This window comes from Mytilus californianus, unplaced genomic scaffold, assembly GCF_021869535.1.
Source record: "Mytilus californianus isolate M0D057914Y unplaced genomic scaffold, xbMytCali1.0.p SCAF_6, whole genome shotgun sequence".
Classification (NCBI taxonomy): Eukaryota; Metazoa; Mollusca; class Bivalvia; order Mytilida; family Mytilidae; genus Mytilus; species Mytilus californianus.
The window spans coordinates 97,733,155-97,756,690 of record NW_026262712.1 but is presented as its reverse complement, the minus strand read 5'-3'; the positions used below and the strand labels follow the sequence as shown (position 1 = coordinate 97,756,690).

Genomic DNA, 23,536 nt, shown 5'->3' with positions numbered 1-23,536 from the left:
ATCAGACCGTATCACCATGGTGATACGGTAATGAAGAGGATATGACGAAAACATATAGACGCTATTCTGGCGACAACAAAATGATGACGGACAGACTGATGGCATGACCGATCTGAACGCTATCCCCCGCAGCCCATCGCGTTGGGTATGATAAATCTTTAGGACTACGCATCTTAAGATGAAATGTAGATTACAAAATTTAAAAAAAACTAAAAACGATATACAAAAATATACAAAAATGTACTTTTGGATCTGAAATTATTGAAAATTTGATAACCCTTTATCTCAATAGAAAGTTTTTGTATTAATTATTTTCTTTGTTTGAATCAGTCGATGTTTTAACTCATTATATCCCGCAGGCAGATCTTTTCGGGGTTTAGGAGACATATACTAGTCAACAAAAGTAACGATACACAAGTGTGAACTCCAATTTATCATAAAATATAATAAATAGGAAAAACATTTAAGTTATCCAATGAAAAACATTCATTTGCAAAGCAAATGCATATGATTAAAAAAATCTGACCAAATTGGAAAGTGAGAAAATACCGTGTTATTGAACACGGGGGTCAAATTTATTTTTGCGGAAAATGATGACAAAAGTCGGCACATAATTTCGAAGATGAGAATTAAGTATTCAATTATCTGCAAAGGCATTCAAAATTTTAAGCAGACCATGTTTAAGTTTAAAGTTTTAAGTTCTAATATCGATTTTTGAATTTTTGGGTGAAAACACAATTTTTGAAATAACAAAAATTGCAAAAAAAAAAAAATTCGCGTATTTGCCTTAAATCAATGGTTTTGATAAGAAAATAACACTCTGTAAATATTAGACCAATTGGACAATTATTTACCTTGGTACAGTGTATCTAATTTCATTATATATGGAAAATACATTGCCTTGTATCGTTTCTTTTGTTGACTAGTATATTATAACAATAATAGAAATATTATAATAAAAAAGAAGACATAAAAAGTGTGCAAAAGATAAAAAAAAAAAAACACTGCAATAAGATATGAAAGCTGGGAAAAAGAGAAATGTAAGAGAACTTACGCCTCAATATAAAAGTAGGGAGATGTGGTACATGTGGTATGATTGCCAATGAGACAATTAACTGTATACTATCAACCAGAGTTCAAATGACGTAGATGGTATACTATCAACCAGAGTTCAAATGACGTAGATGTTAGCATTTATTATAAGTCACAAGCCCATTCTTCTGTTTTCCTTCACCTCTTCGAAATCAAATATATTTGCTCAATTTAAGTCGACACCTTATTGGCGACCATCATCAAATAGAAGTCTAATAAAACATGAAACCGAAAATGAAAGGGAAATTGGCATGAAAATACAACAAACTATAGAATTAAAAATAAAAAGAGAAAGAGAATATGGCTACTTTCCCATTAATTTGTTTCACTCAAAGACTCTATATTCGAGTGTAAAGACCTCAATGACAACACGTGAAAGCCAAGAGTAGCCTTTGTGTTGGCTCTCTGATAGAGACAATGTATTTCAAGTAAGAGGTAGGTATATATGTAATTATGATAATAGTAAAAAAAGGTGCGAGTATGACAAGGCACAAGTGTGACATGAAAAAGATTTAGTTGATGTTAAAACAATACAGATAGAATGAATATAAATGTGAAAATATGTAAAAATAGAAACAGACACATGTTAACTACAACAACAAAAATATTTGTTGAGTTGAGTACAAAAATTCACAAATTTAGCGGAAGCTAAAAGATTGGGTCTAGTTTTATAAATTGCAAAAAAAAAAAACGATTTATTAAAACTGTTTCGGTATACATCAACCTGATAGTGCACATGCTTTTATTTCAAAGACCATTTATAATTTAATTCACTGTTTCAAAAAATGCTGATTTTGGTTCCCTTAACATAAGTTGTAATGAGAAGTATTCTTAGCACAAATATAACTATTCTGTGCTAATTTATTGTCATATTGTGAAACAAAATTACAACATTAAATTTATTTTTATTCTTATTTACATATTAGATATAAATGCATCAAAAGATATTTTTCGATAAATTTTGAACCCAAATGACCATACTGTTTTATCAGTTGTCATGATATTTAGTGTATGTATCTACATTTTATCTATAGGTGGTCAATATAAAACAATCAGTTCAATTACTTACAATAGACGTATTGATGTTTGCTAAACTTCCAGTGGCAAATGTTTCATGCATATTCAGGAAGGGACAGATACTCTGCCTTGCAACAGGCAACTTAGATCCCCCAAAGAACTGTTAAAATGATTCTTTTACGGAGAGAGATCGTGACCCTATCAATATAAGATATATTGTATTGATCATCTGCATTCTAACCGGAAGTGGCTGCGTATTTATACAAGGCGCTCCTCTTAAGCATGGGTTTACTGCCGGGTTGGAAAAGTGCAAGTGACCATGTCGGCGCTTGGATTGAAATACTAATACTGTCATATTTTCAGCAATTATTTAAGATAAAATGTATTTTCCACATCTATGTACATGCATATAAAAAAAGACATATGATTTGTCCTATTTTAACATATTGCTATTTTCGAAATATTCATTCGAAATTCGAAAGTGTCATTAAAAAATAGTTGACCATTATAAAATAAATGTGTCACAGATGGCCACGGACATGAACCTCTTGGCTTGGCAACAATCACGTCCTATATTACCTTGATTCTACCACCATCAATTGCCACTTAGCACCGAATGTTAACCTAATTTGCAATGAGCAACACGACGGGTGCTACTAATGATACAGGAACTGTATACCCTTCCTGAGCACCTGCTTTTACACCAGTTTTTTTCAACTGTTGTTCAATCGTTAGTTTTATGATCAATGTTTTATGGACTGTTTGTTTTCTTTCTTTTTGCCATGGTGTTGTCTGTTTTATTTGATTACGGTTGTTGATGCCCCCTGGTATTTTAACACATTAACATATTCTTTAATTTGGGAATAGTATACTGAGTCCATATATTATGTCCCAGCTTTAATGCATAGATAAAATATTCTTTAATAAATGTTCCAAATCAATTAAAACATATAAACAATAAACATGTATACATGTACGTATACATACAAATAACCAATTAAGAGAAAATTTCAGGTCATCACTTTAATTCACTACAATGAACTGAATGAGCCCATTATTTATTTCAACCGAAAAGCCGTTCTCAAAATTAAATTGTTGTCTTCTTCAATTACAATTTACTTTATCGGGTAAAATTACATATATTAAATGGTCCACCCATCTGTATGAAATGTACTTCCTTCTTCACCATTGTCAAATAATGGATAAATTTCCTCTAGGATCGATCCTATTTTGTCTTTACTTACCTATTCAAGGTAAGTTTGAAACACAAAAAAACTGCAGAAAAACGTGATATTATTTTATGAAATAAGATAGTAGTATCTTGTAAAAGTATAAAGAAATGATCAAGAAATGATAAACTAAATGTAAATTGTATCTTTCTGACCGGTAATTATAACGAGTGTTATCCATTAAATCGACGGCAATTACATGTATGCCGTGTCCTTTCATAATTGTTTGACTTAATCAACTCAGTTTTATACAGTAAAGGTTCATTAAATCACGTGGTATAACCGTCGTACTGTTCCGGACGTTTGTGCGTATCGAAGCGATATTAATAAATACAAAGTCAACATATTTTCCGTCCAAGACAAATCCCCGTAACAGTAGATATATAATGACTATTTATACATTTATGACGTTTGAACAGCGGTATACTACTATTGCCTTTATTGTACACAGGTTGACATGGTTCTTGACAAAAATTGCACATTATTCATATTACAGGAACACCTATTATGTATTTTAAACAACAAATAGTCTCTAATATTTAGTTAAATCATATGATACTTCAAATTAAAAAAAAAAAGATATCTTATATACTTAAATGGCCAAGTTTTACTATTAAGCATGTGTACATGGACTTTCTTTTAAAAGAAAATCCTTTTCCTTTATCTTATCAAAATCTTTGGAAATATACTATTATTGAATTATTGCTTCCCTCCCCCCCCCCCCCCCCCCCCCGTACTTTAATTCGACGACAGCTTTTCCGTATGCAGTGACCTTAACCAAGTGACCTTTCGTAAGAACTTCGAAAATCGCACAGTGCAAGTGCGAGGGACAAACCGTGATTAAAGGAATGTAAACAAACGTGCACTGGAAGGAAAATTAACACCGCTCTGTCAACTCACTTATTTTTGACGTGCAGCATTTGAGAAAAAAATTCTATATCTAAACGATATTTCTTGAATTCAGAACTTCACAAATATTAGTGGATATTATTCCAGAGTTTGTTTAGCGCCATTAAAATTATTCGAGGAACGATATGCACCAATATTCGTTAAATAACCGTTTCATTGTATATAAAAACTTTGAAACATTCAAATTCTTTTGGGGATGTCATGATTTGAAGCGTTATTGCATTAGTGCAAATATCAGTTGTAATTGCAAACCAAGATGAACTAACTACCTGCGAGGTTAAAAAAGTAAAAGATAGGTATTTTAACACAGATAGCATAAATTCTATTCTCATCGGTGTTTTTTGCCAACCTTCGTTAACAATGTTTCAACAAAGCGCACAACTTACGTACACAAAAATCTAGGAACGATACAGTAAACAAATTATAAAGATGGCTCTTGAAGAAAACAATCATAACAACTTCAACAAAAAGGGAATATTGAATATATTATGGAGAAAGACAAGTTAACCAGTTGTTATTTGAATTTATTTGTTTACAATTGAAGCATTTTATGGCAGTTTTGTGCTTTTTGGTTTGTAAAATTTAGTGCGTCCTTTCAATAGTAATTACAGCTCGAGTTTTGGGAATTTCATAATTTACATTAATGACTTAACGTGTGCGATACATGTTTTGTATGTTTTGTATGTACAAATATAATATATATTTTCAATGTAATATAAAGACCCCCTCAGCTTATCGTTTTGTCGCTTCAGAACGCACAACTTCCGGAAATGAACTGCACTGTGGTAATACCGATTTAAGAGTAAATGCCCATCTAAAAAGAGAAAGAAAGAAGATCCATTTGAGCATGAAGTGATTAAAAGATTAAAATACGTTTGTTTATATAAAACAACTAGTTGTTTTTAATATTTTCAAATGCATTCCCCCCCGAGTTATCATTTTTAACTTCTAAATATATCTTTAAATCTGACATCGGTCAAAGTAATCTTAAGGATTGGTTACCCTATTGTTATTCAAAGTATCCATTACACCAGCTATTTCATATCACAATCGAATTTTGTAAGTGATATTATTAAGAATTATAAAACTATTCGTATAAACACACTTCCCTGTGAGTTTAATACTTTTTATACGTGAAACCTAATTTTATTTTGTCATACCGAATATTTAAGTGTTTTTGAATCTTCATTGGTTTAGTTCGATGCATGCATAAAACATAAAAAAAAAATTAATGACACTGGTAATAAAGCACATAATACTCAAAGAAGTAGATGGGGTGGGGTGGGGGGGTCTCTGGTTGACAGTTGTCTCAATCAAACATACAGTACCACATCTTCTTATTTTTGTACAAAGCAATACCGTTCCAAGAAAAAAATACTATTAGATACTACATATACATATACATACCAGTAATAGCTACCCACAAGTACAATATACAAAGTGGCCCATGACTAAGTTTTACTTTTTATTTTTTAGTGTTAGCTGTCGACGAGTATACCAAGTGTTCTAATGCATCAGTTTCTGAGAACCTTCCAGGTAAGCTAAATACAGATCGGATATTTTATTTTGTTCATAAAATCGTAAAAAAAGTATATATGATCTGTTGCCCTAAAGAACTGGGTTTATTAAGGAATGTATCTATTTCACGCTCTTACTCGTTGTCTGGGTTTATTAAGGAATGTATATCACTCACTCACGCTCTTACTCGTTGTCTGGGTTTATTAAGGAATGTATCTCACTCACTCACGCTCTTACTCGTTGTCTGGGTTTATTAAGGAATGTATCTCACTCACTCACGCTCTTACTTGTTGTCTGGGTTAAGCTTCAAGGTTGTTCTTGTTGCTTTTATCAACCTTTATATGAGGTTTGGTATTTCAAATATTTGTACCTCAAGCAATATTGAAGAAAAATGAATTGTCGAAATGCGCCTCCGGAGAAGAACCTACTGATCAATTGTAGTAATATTCAGTGGGGAAATTCAAAGTCTGTCGACAGCAAAACCGGCTCGGTGGTAATAATATATAGTGAGGAATTTACAGTCTGTCAACAGCAGTACTAACTGGATGTTAAAAAGAGTCCACCGGCAGCGGTACCGTCCGCTGTTTAAACTATACAATGGGAAACTTATAGTCCGCAGACAGCAGGCCCAGTAGAGTTATATATGGCGGGGAACTTACATTATGTTTTAATGCACGTTGTTTAACCAAACATAAAGTATTTATGTGCTAAAATGCTCCATCTATTTTGAACATATGTGTACATAATTGAGCACATGCAATTATGTACACTTCAACATTAGCCTTTACTTTCTAAATACAATAGAACAAACACAAGTTTGGATACTGAATGGCGCAGTGACCACCTTAAATTTTATTTTCCTAATATAATATGTATCTGATCTGGTTAAGTCCATCAAACTAAAATAATAAAGTCCATCAAAAACACAAGATACACTGCCTGACAGAATCTTGGACAATATCATGTTCTGCAACAAAATAATCTACAAAATAAATACAACACATTTAAATACTGTTCTATATAAAACTTAAATACAAATATTTTGTATACAAAAAAAACCAAACTTCTACCTATATATATGACGTGCGATTGTGTGGTCACTACCCAGTCCTCGATAACTAAAAAACCCGTGCAATTACCTTTTATACTGACCGCCAAACCGGTTAACGGCAATAGTTATACAACTTATACAAAATCCCCATTATAAAATTAATGCGCAGTCTTTCAAATTCATTCCGCATACCGCACATAAATTTATTTCCGCTTGCAAAGACATAGTCTAGTAATAATAAAACAGAAATTATTATACAGATTTGACAACAAGAGTCTAGATAATTTTTTCTTAAATACTGGCGGCTGAAAGTTTCGGAAATGCATTATACATTCTAAGAGCAACATTATTTGTTCATCATTTAATCCTTATGTATCGTACAATAATCATAAACCTACCATGTATCTTATCAAATAGACAAATACGAACAATGGCGTATAAATCTTTCTTGATTTGAATATAAAAAATACAAAAATATATAATTTTTTCAATATTTCAGTGGCAACGTTCTGTACCAACAGCGAAGCAGAAGGGGAGCGTATAGTTTTAGATGGATACTTTGCTAATACTATCCCAGACAAGGTTTGTTCATGTGTAGCACAGAGAGGTCAAGCACAGAAAATTGTATTCTCGAATGTCAACTTCCTTCAATCATCTATTCAGAGTGGAGGCTGGTGTGGAAGTAAGATTATCGCCAAACAAGACAACGGGCAGAGTAACCATATGTCGTGTAGAGTAGTAGGATCATTGGATCTCCAGGATAATAATCATATACAGATAAGCCTACGAAAGGAATCAGCACCCGAAGATACCAGATATTGTGCACTGGTATATTTTGGTAATCAAAAATATTTAAAAACCACAGTTACAATAACCCAATCATCAAAGCGCTTCTTTTCTGTATTATTTAACTAATAAATCCTACTCGTCAGCTTTATCAGTGTCTGTAGCGATATTTTAATTAGATTTCAATTAATGTTATCTATGTTAAACACCCAAATAAGTAAGTCCGTGATTTAGTAACAACAAATGATTTAGTTTTTTCATTGATACAAAGAGTTGGTTTAGAAGTTTGGCTGTACCTATAAGCCTTATTACAAAAAGGTTATCACATCTTTATTTTATGGTGATGTTGTCATTACAGCCCGTAAATTTGGATACGATCCATGTAAACTTATTAGTCCTTTAAAAACATTATTCTGAAAGTGAATTATTATTATTTATTATTATTATTATCATCAATCTTAAAAATTACGCATTAATTAAATAACTCTACATAGAAACTGCAAAGGACTATTTATTTTATTCTGAAGTTAAGACCAGAGGGATATAGTGTCATTAAGGCATAAGAAAATCTTTTCATTTCTTTATTGATAATTATATAACTGAACATATTGTTCAGTGATTGTCGTTTGTTGATGTGGTTCACAAGTGTTTCTCGTTTCTCGTTTTTTATATAGATTAGACCGTTGGTTTTCCTGTTTGAATCATTTTGGGGCCCTTTATAGCTTGCTGATTGGTGTGAGCCAAGGCTCCGTGTTGAAGGCCGTACTTTGACCTATAACTGTTTACTTTTTACACATTGTGACTTGGATGGAGAGTTGTCTCATTGGCACTCATACCACATCTTATTTCTTTATAACATTTTGACTCAATGTATATTTGACTTGTTTTTCTATTTTTTTTTTTTGTTCAATTGATGCAGATCTGCATGTATCACTCTCCTTCTGGTGTCAATAAAGAATGTCTTTAGAATGTCTTTATTTTTTAGACACCGACGAACCAATAAAAATATCCTGCTTTTCAAATTATGTAGCAACAACTTCAGGGTATGAAACAAGTATATCAACGACAAACCCCCCAACAATGATATCAAGTTATTCAGCAGAGACTACAACTGTAGATATGTTAAAGGAGACCAGTTCAACGTTGACATCGCAGCATGTTACTGTTACAAATAGTATACTTATGGATACAATTACCCCTCCAGTTTCAACATCACATATGGATCTACACACATCTACTAAAAAACTTTTAACAGAAAATGCGACAGTTGTTATTGAAACCACTGAAACAAACGTATCTGTTGACACCTCAACTAAAGAATCAACTACACAAACAGATGTCCACAGTGATACTACACCTTCCACCGTCAGGATGACAACCAAAATAAAAACCACAGTTTCTCCTGAACCAACCACTACCATAGTCAATGAGCAAACAGTTGGTATGTTTAAATAGTTGTGTCTTTTGCATTGACATAGGTATTCGTTTTCTCCTTTAACTTTAATGTTCAATAAATATATCAATCGTTTTTCATGATTAATTGTTGCTGGTTGGTACCTTTTGTGTAGTTATACATATTGATATCCTGAAAATAAGTGTAATGAACACAGTTTTAAAGGCACGAAAATTGTAGCGTATTTTTTATTATTTCTTATTTTAACTTTTTGTGTAATAACCAGGTATAAGTTAAATGGATGGGTCCTTTATTTTATATTTGAAAATAATTTACAGAGATGTCCATAACAGGTCATTTCACGTTACATAAACAAAATTGATCTACAAAACTATATACAAATAAGGAGATGTGGTATGATTGTCAATGAGACAACTATCCCCCAGAGTCCTTATGACATAAAGTAAACAACCATTTCTCTTGAAGACTAAATTTATTAAATCAAAGAGGATCAACTATGTACCAATTCTACCAACTTGAATGTAGGAGCCAGTTTAAAGTCTTGAATCAATAAATAATGTCAAGTCATGGTGATATGTGATAGAACAAAATATGATTATATTTACAGATGACAAGAACATGTATATTGGTATAGGAGTAGGCTGTGGAGCTCTTGTCATCTTTACTATAATTCTTATTGGAGCAAAAATTTGGAAAAAGTGAGTTTGAACATAAAAGCCACTAACACAATTAGAAAACCTAGACGTCTTTCTGTGTTTTAGGGCTGTTTGGTCGCTGTATCGTTGTTGTCTTCTTCGTGTTGCTCACTCTTTAGTTTCCTAAGTTGTGTTTTGTGTAATGTTGTTTGTCTTTTGGTCTTTTTCTTTTTTTTGCCATGGCGTTGTCTTTTTATTTTCTACTTATGAGTTTGAATGTCCCTTTGGTATCTTTCGCCTCTCTTTTAATGGGTTTCGTTGATAGTTTCTGTTTCGCATTTGGCGAACAATGTTCTTCATTTCGTAACGATCAAACAAGCCATGACGGCCGCTTATTAACACAATCAACAATGTAAAAATACATATAATAGTTAATTAGAAGGCGCACCAAATTAATAGCAAAAGCAAACAGTACAGACATAAACATGTACATATTGTTTGGTGAACAATTATTATAAATAAAAGGTAGTCCGGTTTACACGTTAATCAGAGAGCAACCCAGCGACAATGATACTCAAACATGACATCTAGAGTGCAATAAACAGCTTCAAACATAAGACAATCGTCTAAAAAATATATCGAGCTCTAAGGCCATTGTCTAACAAAAGTTGTAAGATAATTAAAAATGTTCGGCTTAGGACATTTGAGCGTCGTTTGATCATTTAAACGAAACAGAGGAGTTTAAGCGTCATACCCCATTTTAAAACCATATTTTTAACTCATTTTAGCAAGAAAACATTTATTAAATTTTTACTCCTTTATAATATAATATAAAATAGTAAAATGAAAAATATTTCTATCAAACAGCATTATAAAATGCCATTTTTATTAAAAGTAAAGTCTGAATACTTTGCAAATTAAAACCAATGATCTCAGTTTAAATCATCCTTTATTAAACTCAAATAGTGTGCCAACCTTCAGTATTGGTAGTTGTGGTTCGATCGATCGGATTTGAAAGTTTGTATTTGGTGCTTCTCTACATAAACACAGCATGTAAGAGAAAGTGCAAAGACGGGTTGGCTTCATGTGGACTGTAACAGTTACTTGTGAACAAGAACGATACAAATCCGATTCAACGTGTCGGTCTAGTACGTAGTATGTTCAAACTTATATCTCATTGACATGTTCATATCCAAATATGCTAACAATCCTCCACCTCCTCCTCCTCCTCGTCATCATCATCATCATCATCTCTGTTCTTTATTGTGTCATTTCATTTCTTTTCTTCATCTTTTCCTAATTTCTTGGACTTTTAATATAATTGTCAATTTGTTAATAAAATCCGTCATTTATTACAGTTCAAATTCTTTGATTTGTTTAACAACATTTGTTGCAATGTTTAACCAAAACAGCATACGTTTTGTTAGATGTGATAAGTATTCGCCAAAATGGGATACAGAATTTGCTGGTGAACGGATTTATTCAGCGGTTATAAATATCGGTGCCAATATGACCTCGAGGTACATGGTTATGAAATGGCGTTACACTTATGTTTAGATCTATACTCACGTGTCAATCTTTAATATATGAAACTGTGATATATCTTATTTTCAGACATTTAACAAGTAAAGGCATAGAACTAAAATCATACTTACATGGTGAAGATAATGAATATACCACAGTTAATGTTACCCATACCTCTGCCAATATTCAAAGGAATGGAATTAACTATACAAACGGGACTCATGATACATCTTCAAAACACAAACCTGAATTCACTGAAAGGGACGAATACAAATCATCTGCAGCTAAACATACGGATGTTCCCAGAATTAAACCTGTTGAAAATTTATATGCCGTCGTTGACAAATCAAAAAAGAAACAATTAACGGACAGTGTTATTGGTGGTGTGAAGGATCATACTGCTGCAGAGAAGACCCTTAAAACTTCACAAAAACCAGAGACAATAGCACCTGATACAGCAAACAATGGATTACAATATGCTGAACTAGAATTCAGTCATCAACCTTCAAATAACATTACAGACAAACCAAATATTACCAGTATAGATTCGGTTGATTACGCCGAGGTTATGTTTAAAAAGTAAAATTTGAGTTTAGGAAAATAACATTTAAATTCGAAGTACAGTTTTCCTGATGACCAATCATAACCATCGACATATACTTTTTCAACGTCGAATAAAGGAAAATGGATCAATTCGAGTTGGGATCACTCAGTGCACTTTGCAATGGAAAAAAGAGTCTGAAACATTTTTAAAGACCATATGTAAGAGCAGTATCAGTTTCAATTATAATATTGAACTGTGTGCATATTTTAAATATGTATCAAATGTAAATAATATACTTATTAATAAATATATATGTACAAATGTAACTAGCAAATACGTATATTTGCTTTATATCATTTGACATATCTTGACATATTCTCTGTAATCGCCTAAATACTTTTGCTCATATCGTAAAAAACATTGAAAAAATTAAGTTGCTTTTCTTTTAAAAAAAGAAATGCAATCGTGAACCTAAATGCCTGCTTAGTATGATAGTAATGTATGGTTTTAACTCATTTTTTTTGTATAAGATTTAGAAACTAACATGGATTGTTAATGTAACTGCTGTTCATTGTGGAGCAAAATATTCTTGTGAAGGAATCATTTCTCTTCCTCCACTCTCTCTCCCGAAAGATAACATTACAACATGCTAAATAGGAGCCCCCGACTTGATGTTGCATTCTGAGGTGTTGTTTTTGAAATAACAGTTATATGTGTTTTCTAGCTTAAGTCGAAATGCAAACGTGAAGAAATTTAATGACAATATTCATGATTATTTGTTTTTGTAGCAGTTTGGAAATAGTTCAAAATTCTCAGCTGTATTCTTATTTGATAATCCCGAACTAAAACCGTTTTTGAAAACCAACCCAACTGGTTTATATTGTTTGGTCATCATATTCAAGATATGTGTGATCTCAATTTATTTATACCACAGACAACAAAGCTTTTGGAGTGAAACAGTTTAAAACCTCAACTTAATACTTGTTCAAAAAAATATCTCTCTCTAGCTTGTCCTCTTGTAAATTTGTCAAAATAAAATGAAGTTGTTGATTTGTTGTTTTTATATGGTTGTTTGACAGACAGAAGGAAGCAGGAATAACAGGGTCAAAGATAAATCACAAAAATACTGAACTCCGAGGAAAATTCAAAACGGAAAGTCTCTAATCGAATGGCAAAATCAAAAGCACAAACACATCAAACGAATGGACAACAACTGTCATATTCCTGACTTGGTACAGGCATTTTCTTATGTAGAAAATGGTGGATTGAACCTGGATTTATAGCAATGCAGTATAGTTCATGTCCAGTACGCAGCTACAAAATGCTGTTTTTGCAATCGCCTGTCCGTTGAATACGGGTATTGATTTTAAGAAAAAATAATTTGTACTAAGCTGAGTTCTTTTTGTGGTTTTGTTTTTGCTAATGAATGCAAAGTTTTTGTATCGCCTAATTTGTTAACATATCGTCCTATTTTGTCGTCAAACACGCTCTAGGGCTCTGTCAACTAGACCCTATAACTTGGCTTATGAATACAGATTGCCTCGATTCCTTGAAAATGAATTGACGGAATAATCAGAATCTTGCAATGATTTTTCCATCGATGGAAAGTGAAGTTGTACACATGCTACTTTAACTTTTAATCAGATTTATGTGGTGAGGGATTTCACATACCAAAAACCAAAAGAATTGACTTTGCCATTTGTAAGTTATATATCAAACCTAATTTTGTTTCTATTGCAATGACCATAAGTTTTGAATACATAGAAAGTCATCGCCTCACGCCAAAGAATAATACCCAGTGCCCGTGAATCGTTTTATATCTATAGAATAATTAAGGACTCAAAAGCGGCATATTTATTTATCAACTGTTTCGATATGACATATTGTTTTGCATTTAACCAGAGACATATAACACCATATTATATGTCTCTGATTTTACACCCCCAAAAAGTGCCTTAAATTTCGTTTAAATTTCCAGGGTTAACGGGCATTGTTTATATAAGATTAATAAAAAAGAGAAGGAGATGTGGTACTAGAGTTTAAATGATGAGAAGTGCTTGTAAGCAATTATAGGCAAACGAACGGCCTTCATGGCCGTCCTTTATTCTGTTTTTGTTTCTACTTTGATGAATGTTAAGAATATTTTCCCCCAATATATTGAAACGATTATGGTTACTTCATTAGGTAAAATAAAAAGTAATTCCATCTATGTATCTTAATTTACACGGAAGTTTAACTATAAATATTAACCTTTTTCTAAACATATCTTTCCTGAACATGTCGGACATAGAATTTTAAAAGATGCTTAAACGGACTGCGATCTTTTTCAATTTCGCTAAAATGGTTAAGTTTTAAAATCATAAAAAATATCCATTGCCGGTCACTTTTTTTTTAGCTTACTGAAGTCTTATCTCTTATGTGAAATCAGCTTGTGTTTCAGAAAACTTCACATGTGCATCTCTAATTAATTAACTACTGATGTTGTGCAGGCATGGGGCGAATAACATTGCAATGTAATGCATTATATTACAATTACTTTGACCAAACCATGCATTATATTACAATTACAATTACATGCATTTATCAAAGTAATGCATTATATTACAATTACTTTTGCAAAGTAATGCCTTGAATTACACATTACATTTGAAAATTTTATGAAGTGAATAGAAAAATTAAACATCTTGAAAAACAACTAGAAGTCACAAAAGATTCTAGCATATGCAGCAACTGTTCCATGAATTGAATATAAGTATACATGTAAAAAGTCTATTTAATTCAGCTTTTACAATTTTAATTTAATGTTGACTTTACTTTTATAAATATACTCTTTGTTGTTTTTTTTTTATTTTAAACGAAATATTTAATTACTATGAATTACTTCCCTAATTATAAAATAAACATAGACCTTAATTAATGAACAATTGTCTAAATGGTGAAAATATTGATTGTAAAACAAACTAATTAGTGTTTTATAACAAAGTTTAATTATCTTTTATTTAAGCAAGACAAGATATTCTTTGATCTAATGACAACAATACAGTTATGCTTTTCAAATATCAATCTTTTTATGCAGGAAAATGTATGAAATAAGATAAAATAAAGAATATATTCTCATGATTAACATATTCCTAGTTAATCAAGAAATATTAAATTTGGTTTAGTTAAAACTCCAACAATATGTTAAAGATGTGGTATGTGAAAAAAGTAATGACATGTAATGCCATGTAATGCATGAAATTACACAACTTTTTGCTAAAGTAATGCATTATATTACAATTACATGTAATGCACAAATTGCTGCATTACACATTACATGCAATTACTTGGAAAAATGTAATGCATTACCATGCATTACAATTACAAATTTGCATTACCCCATGCCTGATGTTGTGTATCAATCAGTCTCGATAAATTCTTATCTCTATAGCAACTGTAAAACGCTACTGAATATTCATTGGATCAATTAATTACCTATTACGTAGGTGGCCATATAAAAGAATAGATGTATTCCGAAAAGACGGTAGAGACTTCTGGTATTCCGAAAGACTATAACATCAACCAATATATATGCGTGAAGGGTTCACGCAATAATTATTGTAAAACACAAAAGTTACAACCTACTACAATGACTACGGTTTATACAATTGATAAGATTTTAACTAATATGTCAATGATTGCGGGATTTTGGAATATTCATCGATGATAAAATTCATTACTTTCGGATAACTTTGCAAGCATATTTGTCGCCGTAAACAGGATTATGGCACCAGTAAAATATGATAAAAAATAAAGAAATATGTAAAATGATGTCTTTATCAAGGTCCGCGTTTACTTACTTAATAATAAGAATAAATTGCTTACGTGGAACCGATCTGAACAAATATTTTTTCTGTGAATTATGAAAAAATGTCAATTGAAAAAGCCATAACAGTTTTCTTTTATTTAAACATTAATCTGAACCAAAAATAAAATCTGTACACGTGCTTCACGGTAATGAGACATTCCTAGAAAATACCAAAGGGTTCGTACTAAATTATCATACATGATGAAGTGGAATTTTTTAAATACTTTAAACAAATGTTTACAGAATTATGCAGTACACACACCTCGAACTCAAAATGACTACAAGCCTTATATAAGACCGTTTTTACCATATTTAACATATCAGACAAAAGAGGAGTATTACACTTATGAAAATAGCATAAACATGAACACTCTTTATCATTTCAATGTGAATATAATTATTAAACATGACGAAGATTAATTACAATCGTAAGATTAAGTATAATCAGGCCATTGTCGTTCAGTTGCAGAAGGTAGTGTCTGTAATTTAGCCATAAACACTTATGCCCTTGACCTGCATTGTTACATTGTTACATTTTCGAACGCGCCATTGCTCAGTGAGCCTATAGTTTTCCAATATGCATCCAGTTTCATGAACTTTATGTACATATTTTAAAAAGATGAAGACACGCTAACATTTCTATACCATGTCAAACAAGGGAATATACAGATATGCTTCAACATGAATGAAAGGACATGAAGTAAGAGGTAAACGTCATTGACAGTGCAACCCATCAACACAACTAACAGACAGACATCTGTTATGTTGTGGACGTCGACGTGCAAAGATTTTAACCGTGTTACGTTGACATTGTCTTAAATACTGTACGTTCGTGGTCTAGTTTTATTTACATGTTTTTAATATTATTGGTTTATACAGTATATTAATGAATATTCTAATATGACGTGCTTCTTACGCTTTGTAAACAACACCGTGATAAAATTCTCGATAAATCTATACTTACACAGACTCAGAGATGTACATGTAAATACACATGTATCGTAACCTATGTGCAAACGCTATGCCGATTTCGCTGTGTTAAACATTGCAATTGTAATTGCAAATGTAAAACAAAAAAAACTACAGACTCTTACTTCTTATTCTGATGCATAACAAAAAGAATAAATGCATTATAGCTCGGAAAAATGTACAAAATCAAAATGAAATAAAATTCCAGAAATTCCATTAATGCTTTTGGCGCATTAAAGTCATTTCAAAACATGACGTCATACGAATAAAAACGCTAAAGCTGAAGATTTTTCCGTTACGTGAGCCCTCCAAATTTTTATAATATTGTATTTAACTGGAGTTTTAAGGTATGTGTTGTTTTATTGTATTTTCTATTGCATTATTCGCACATTTCGGCTAATTTCAGCAAGTCAACATGGCGGCTCCTTAGTTACGAAATATCAACTGTGGACTTGACGGTAGCTTACGAGAACAAACATGTAAATTAAAAATGGCAAATGTTGAGGTTGAGAATTAAAAGAATTAAACAATGTTTTTCTAGCGGCTATCTAAGAAATAATTTATGCAAACTGTAGATGTATTGAAAATTTTTAGCTTTATCTAACAGGTGGTAAAATAGAACGGCCATACACACGACATACCCATCCTCGTTTCAGTTTTTTTTAAATTACCGTATTTGTCCTGTTAGAATCGAAATAATCCATGGTAGCCATAGATAAAATTCGAATATCATGGCCCAGGCCATGTGTAAATTTCCAACAAATCTATGGCTTCCATGAAATATTTCTTAAACAGTGCGTTAAACTACATCATGAATAGTACTGTTTATAGTACTACACTGGTAGATCACAATAGCCACATTCAAACTTGACATTTATCAGTTTTAAGTTTAACCTTTTCAGTTCCAAGTTGACGTGTCAACTTCAAAATAAAAAATGTCGGTAGTGAGAAAACATTTCAACATGGAAGTGAGAAATGTCAACACCGAAGTCAGAAAATATAAACTTGAAAATAAAATTATCATAGATACCAGGATTGAAATTTTGTATTTGCGCCAGACCTGAGAAATGTCAACTTAGAAGCAAGAAATGTCAAAATGGAAATTGTAAAGGGTAAAAAATAGAATGTCCTTGCTAGTTTTTTGTAGAGATCTGAGTTAGAGGTCGCTCAATGGTTCTAATTTCCTCGGCTGCATGCATAACATATTTACCAAACCTTTAATGTCAGGAAAAAACTGTGTCTATTCTGTATACTGAAAACAGTTATATTTTAGCAATATTTCATTCACACTTGAAATATCTAAAACAGAAAGTGCAGACCATGGTGTAGTTGTCAATTGGTTTCTATAAACTTTCTTTGCAAACGTTTTTTTTAACAGGACCGACATTAAATCAATACAAATGATGCCATGTGCGAAGGACTGTGTTTATTGTCTTCCTCATGTAGTACTTTTTTAGTCATAATGAGTCGAAATGTAAGATATGATTTGTCATTCTAAGCTAAAGTTTTAAAAACATTGTTTTAACATTATTACCTAATAGATGAAGTTAATTTGAAACCCGTGTTGTTTAATACGGATTTTACAAACCTCACCTTGTTTTCATATAATTAGGATTTAACTAACTTGTACGACTTTGCCCCCAGCAGAGCTATAGAAAAACAGTACATTAACGGGTGTTACACGGACACTTTTTAGATGATACACGGACACTTTTTAGTTGTTACACGGACACTTTTTATGAATAGAATCACTCGTGCATGATCAGTGAGTTCATGGGCACTATAAATTTCAATTAGATTTGAACTTTTTGTTTCACCGACATATTTCTTGTCTTTTTCATTAAAATATTTACGTTGGCTTCAATAACTATATTTTTTTCAAACAATTCCAGTATATTACTATTCATATCAGTACACTAAGGGATTGACCATTTAACTTCAAAAGGGGAGTTATGTTTTTTCCTAAAAAAATATTCTGATCCCCAATTTTATGAGAAAAAAATATATTGTGGTCAATCAGATGACAAAATAATGTTCTGATTCCTGATTTTCCGAATACCGTATATAAAAGTGCTAATTTCGAAAAAAAACTATTTGGGTGATAGCGTTGATAAACTAAATCATTTTCTTACTCAGAAAAAAAAACATACCCCCCTTTTGTAGCTAAAGGTCGGTCCGTAAATGTATTTTTTTTTTCTATATATGGACATGAATAGTATTCTGGACAATGCTGAAAGTAAAGAAATGCTGATACCGACGTTTATATTTCAATAAAAAAGACAGGAAATATATATAAAAAAATCAAATCTAATCAAAAGATAAAATCCCTTTCAACTCACCAATGCACGATTGATCCTATAAATAAAAAGTGTCCGTGTAATACATGTTCAAATAGGCAGCAAATCTTGAAGAAAATCATTCAACTTATGTCACCAATTTTGGACGGTAAGCTGCGATTGGATCATATTGTGACACGTGTTTGATCCTGACCAACACTATTAGAGACATATATAAAAACCTATAAGCATAATTTAAAAAAAAAAAATCCAAAATATATGCCTATATTGGTGATTTTAACAAGACAAAATCGATTTTTTCGTACCATTTCATTCACTAATGAAATAGGAAATTCATTCTTTTTATATTGTTATTGAATTTATATATTTGGGAGCAAACTTACGATTTTTATTATTTTTTTTAAGGCGGAATGGGGGAATGGAATGACACATCCGGCATGTATTCAACAAAAAAGAATCAAGCCTGTTTATTTTTAATTTATTTTAACCCCCAGCCCCCCTTTCCGTTTTCCCCCAAATAAAAATCAAATGTTAGCTTGCTTACCTCTGAAATCTTTTTCATACATTACTTACTTGCGAAGATGCATTTTTAAAAGTCTCAAATGTGTACGACATTCATCTTTTACTTCACATGGTTCTTTTCTTATGAAATTATTAGATTCTTGAATTTCTTTAGAAAAAACTATAGGATGAAGGGAAGTGAAAAAAAAGTTTGTTTAAACTGTCTTACTGTAACTTACATTAACTGGTATATGGCCATTTAAGTTTCGAATCTGTTAAATTTTGCTACCTCTTCTACATGCAAAATGTACTACTTCTTTCTTGAAACGTCGTACAAGTCAGATACAAAACAAAGGTAACAAAAAACAGGCCGGAAACAAACTGCCGAATAGTTTTTCTGCACTCGTAGTCAGGTCAAGGTCCTCGGCTATCGCCTCGGACCTTCACCTGACTACTCGTGCAGAAAAACTATCCGGCAACGCTTGTTACCGGCCTGTTTCTTTGTTACCTTTGTATTGTATCTAATACTTATTTGCTATCACGTTTTGATCTGCCGTTTTATATTTCCTTGTTTGAGTAAGTGATAATCATGCTGGTAGCTGCTCTGAGCGTGTTCGTATTTTGTGCTTTAATTGTTTTAACACATATGACATAGAGAGGCAAACAAAGAGGGGGAGGCGGAGGGTCTGACGTAAAACATCTGATTCATGTTGTAATTTTTATGTATAATCAGATAAGGAATCGGTAAGCTTATTTTTGGGAAGTTAGTTATTGAAAAAATTAAGTCAATACTATGTCTGTGAATGCAAATATATGATTGCAGTAGAAGAGTGATATTGCATTATTTTGGTAAATTTAAAAAATGATTGGGATGTTTGTAGATACAGTGATATATATTATGTATTCTGTCGTGACAAATTACAGTCCAGCCTCAAATATGTGTCCTTGCCTCAGATCTGTGACCCTTTCTCCAAACTCAAATATGTGTCCTTTCATCAGATTTGTGTCTCGTGACGTCATGACACTCAAATATGTGACCTTTTGTTTATTCAAATCCATGTCCTTCTTATAAGGTAGACTTTCGGTGATATGAAGTGAGTTGGACAGGCACATATATATTGTGACACGTTTACAGTGCAAAACTCTCCCCTAACCTTGGACTATGGTGTAACAACTCAACAGAAAAACACTGTAAAACTCATTTAGAAAGGACTTGACTCATACGATCAGCACAAACTACCAAAAATCAACCAACAAACATCAAAAGGACAAAAGACATAAAATACCGGTCTTAGAGTACTCTAATCAATTTATCCATTTGACCTTCAAGGCATCGTTACTTATTTATTCACAAAATGCTTTTAATAAAATATGACTTATGTGTGTAAATTGGTAGAGAAAACAGTTTTTATATAATGGCTACTTTCACTAATACAATATTTCTTTTATCTAAAAATAATAAAAAATAAAATCTGGATGATAAGGCTAATTTCTGACTGAAAGATGAAAAGGTTTTTCACAAACTGTAAGCTACAATGCACATAGTTCAACACAAATAACTATTTAATGACCTTAACCATTGTTAACTGATAACAATTCAAATCGAATGTAAAAGTCGTATTAATGTTTGACAACAAAAATCTTTCCTTGTTGACGTTTTGATAATTCTGACGGCAACACATAGTCGATAGAGTGTGACTTGTTTAAAAGCACACATATTTGAGAAAAGAAAGAACATGAATTTGTGACGTCATTGACGCAATATAGAAAAGGACACATGTTTGAGGAATGGACACAGATTTGAGGCTTACATATATACACTCAACTGCATGGAAATTGGTGATTATACATGTATATGATGAGCTTCAATAATCGTGAAACCGGCTCCTTGATTTTGTGGAATCGCAGGGACAGCTGAAGGTTAAAGCAAAAACTTTCAAATTGATATTTTCTTCTTCGTCACTAAGAAAGAGGTATTTAGGAGTAAGAATATATTATGTACAATTAAAATCTGGAACAGCATTCCATTGAACATAGGGATAAGCGACAACGACCAGTCGTTCCAAGCAACTGTTCGAACGTACACCTATAATGTATAACCTGTGCAGACAGTGTTGCGACGATGTAACAGACGCAAGGGTTCGAATCCCGCTGAGGGAAGAACAAAACTTTTCTAACGCAAATTTGATTGATTGATTGATTGTTGGTTGCTTAACGTCCAGTGGCAAATATTTCATGCATATTCAGGACGAGAACAATTTGCAAAAAAATACAATAGGTAGGTTCCGTAATGTAGGCTATCCGGGAAGAAGGTCGGGGAAATTTAGACTGCCACTGGAAAATGAGGGTAAATTGGATAGGGACAGCAATTTTGCCTTGCAACAGGTCACCTACGGACCCCTCAAAGAGTTGTTGCAAGGGTTCTTAACGTGCAGAGAGCGTGGCATTCTCTCATCGGATTTAACGTCCCCATTCTGACCGGACGTGGCTGGGTACTTGTACATCCCGCACAACCAAACGGACGCCCCACTTTAGCGAGGGTTTTACCGCCGGTCGGAGGAAGACCAATGGTGACCATATTTCTATTCCCCAGTCACCCTGGGGGTCGCAAATTTGAAGATCTAACATTGTTGGGCTTTTGAGACGAATTATATATATATGGTGTTAGCCCTGTATAACCCCGTGTTATCCGATGGAGAATGTCTGTCTTAAAGTTGTCACATGTTTAGACGTGTATAATAAAATTAAAATTTGATGTGGCTGCATGGTAATTAACATTATCATCCTTTACGACAGACAGAATAGCTGAACTGAAAGCTAGGTACATCATGCACTGTGTTACAACCCTAGATAAAGCTGACGAGGAAAGGCATTACATCGCCCACCGAAAGCTAGGGCGCTGGACACGGTGCAGGCGGTTTTGCCACGATATCACAGACTCAAGGGTTCAAATCCCGTTGAGGAAAGAACAAAAATTTGCTAACGCAAATTTGAAGATCTAACATTGTTGGGCTAAATTTAAGACGAATTCTAAATATATATTGTTAATTGCAAGACTACAAATGCTGTGTATCGTCTACAGTGTAAATGTGGTAAAAAGTATGTTGGCGAGTCAGAACAGCCATTTCACAAACGAATGAACGGCCATCGTAGCGACTACGAATGCAAGCCAGACCTTCCTCTAAGTCGACATTTGAGATCCCCTGGTCACACTAAGGCAGATCTCAATCGACTGACCATAACAATCATAGACCGAAACACTGTTTGGTCAACGGAGGATAGACTCACTCGGGAAAGATTTTGAATAAGAAAATAAAAAACTTTGGCACCAAATAGGATCAATGAAAAGGTGTAGTTCCAATTCGTGCAGTGCTTTTCATTTGGGTTATATTAAATATTACTACACAGTCTCTGTTGCTATTCCTTTACCTTTGTCAACTCTAAAATTCTAGAATTATACCAGTTTAAATCACAGGGTGCTATTCATTTGGGATGTATAAATACGCAGCCACGGTGAATTACTTAACCTTTGTCAAAATTATTTTTTTTTTAAATTATCAAACTGCTATTTATTTGGGATGTGTAAATACGTAGCCTCTGTTGTAATTACTTTACCTTCGTCAACTTTGAAATTTGAGTATTATACCAGCTCAAATCGGTCAGTGCTATTCATTGGGAATATATTTCTACGCAGTATTTGTTGTAATAACTCAACTTTCGTCACCTGTGAAATTTTAGAAATGTACCAGTTCATATCGCATATTACTATTTTTGTTAGAAGCATATCTATGCAGTCTCTGTTGTAAATACCTTTCCTACGTCATTTTTTTAATTTTAGAATTGTACAAGCGTTGTTCGGTTTTAATTGTATAAGCATAAAGATTGTTATAGTCAAATCAGAATAGATTGATATCAATTCATTTTACATCATAATCATACTGATGAAGGATATCTGTCATCCGAAATATTAATAGATATTTACATTTAATGTTACCTTTTTTGATATTGGGGTTATTTTGTACACTTTTTAGGCGTTAATATATATATATATAGTGTCTAAAAATAGCAACATTCAACATTCAATCTATCTAGGCGTGAATGGTGACGTCGTTGAAGTTCCAATTGCGATAAAAAACGTCGTATATACCCCGGCAGTTTCCTTAATATAAACTGACACCTCTGTATTGTTTATATCCAATCACA

At 32.5% G+C, this 23,536-nt stretch overlaps 1 protein-coding gene across 1 annotated transcript; it reads left to right on the top strand.

Annotated features, from left to right (window-relative positions):
• The first annotated feature begins 3,257 nt into the window (after positions 1 to 3,257).
• LOC127705381 (uncharacterized) lies at positions 3,258 to 12,769 on the top strand. Its single transcript, XM_052209689.1, has 6 exons — positions 3,258 to 3,362; positions 5,724 to 5,783; positions 7,316 to 7,654; positions 8,588 to 9,043; positions 9,624 to 9,714; positions 11,266 to 12,769. The coding sequence occupies exons 1-6, from the start codon at positions 3,278 to 3,280 to the stop codon at positions 11,756 to 11,758; spliced, it is 1,524 nt and encodes a 507-aa protein (XP_052065649.1). The 5' UTR covers positions 3,258 to 3,277; the 3' UTR covers positions 11,759 to 12,769.
• The last annotated feature ends 10,767 nt before the right edge of the window (positions 12,770 to 23,536 follow it).

Bases quoted from the DNA above. Each gene is read 5' to 3' on its own strand.
- LOC127705381 (XM_052209689.1), top strand. From the start codon at position 3,278: ATGTACTTCCTTCTTCACCATTGTCAAATAATGGATAAATTTCCTCTA. The intron at 3,363-5,723 runs GTAAGTTTGAAA...TTTATTTTTTAG, and splicing joins TCTTTACTTACCTATTCAAG to TGTTAGCTGTCGACGAGTAT. The intron at 9,044-9,623 runs GTATGTTTAAAT...TTATATTTACAG, and splicing joins AGTCAATGAGCAAACAGTTG to ATGACAAGAACATGTATATT.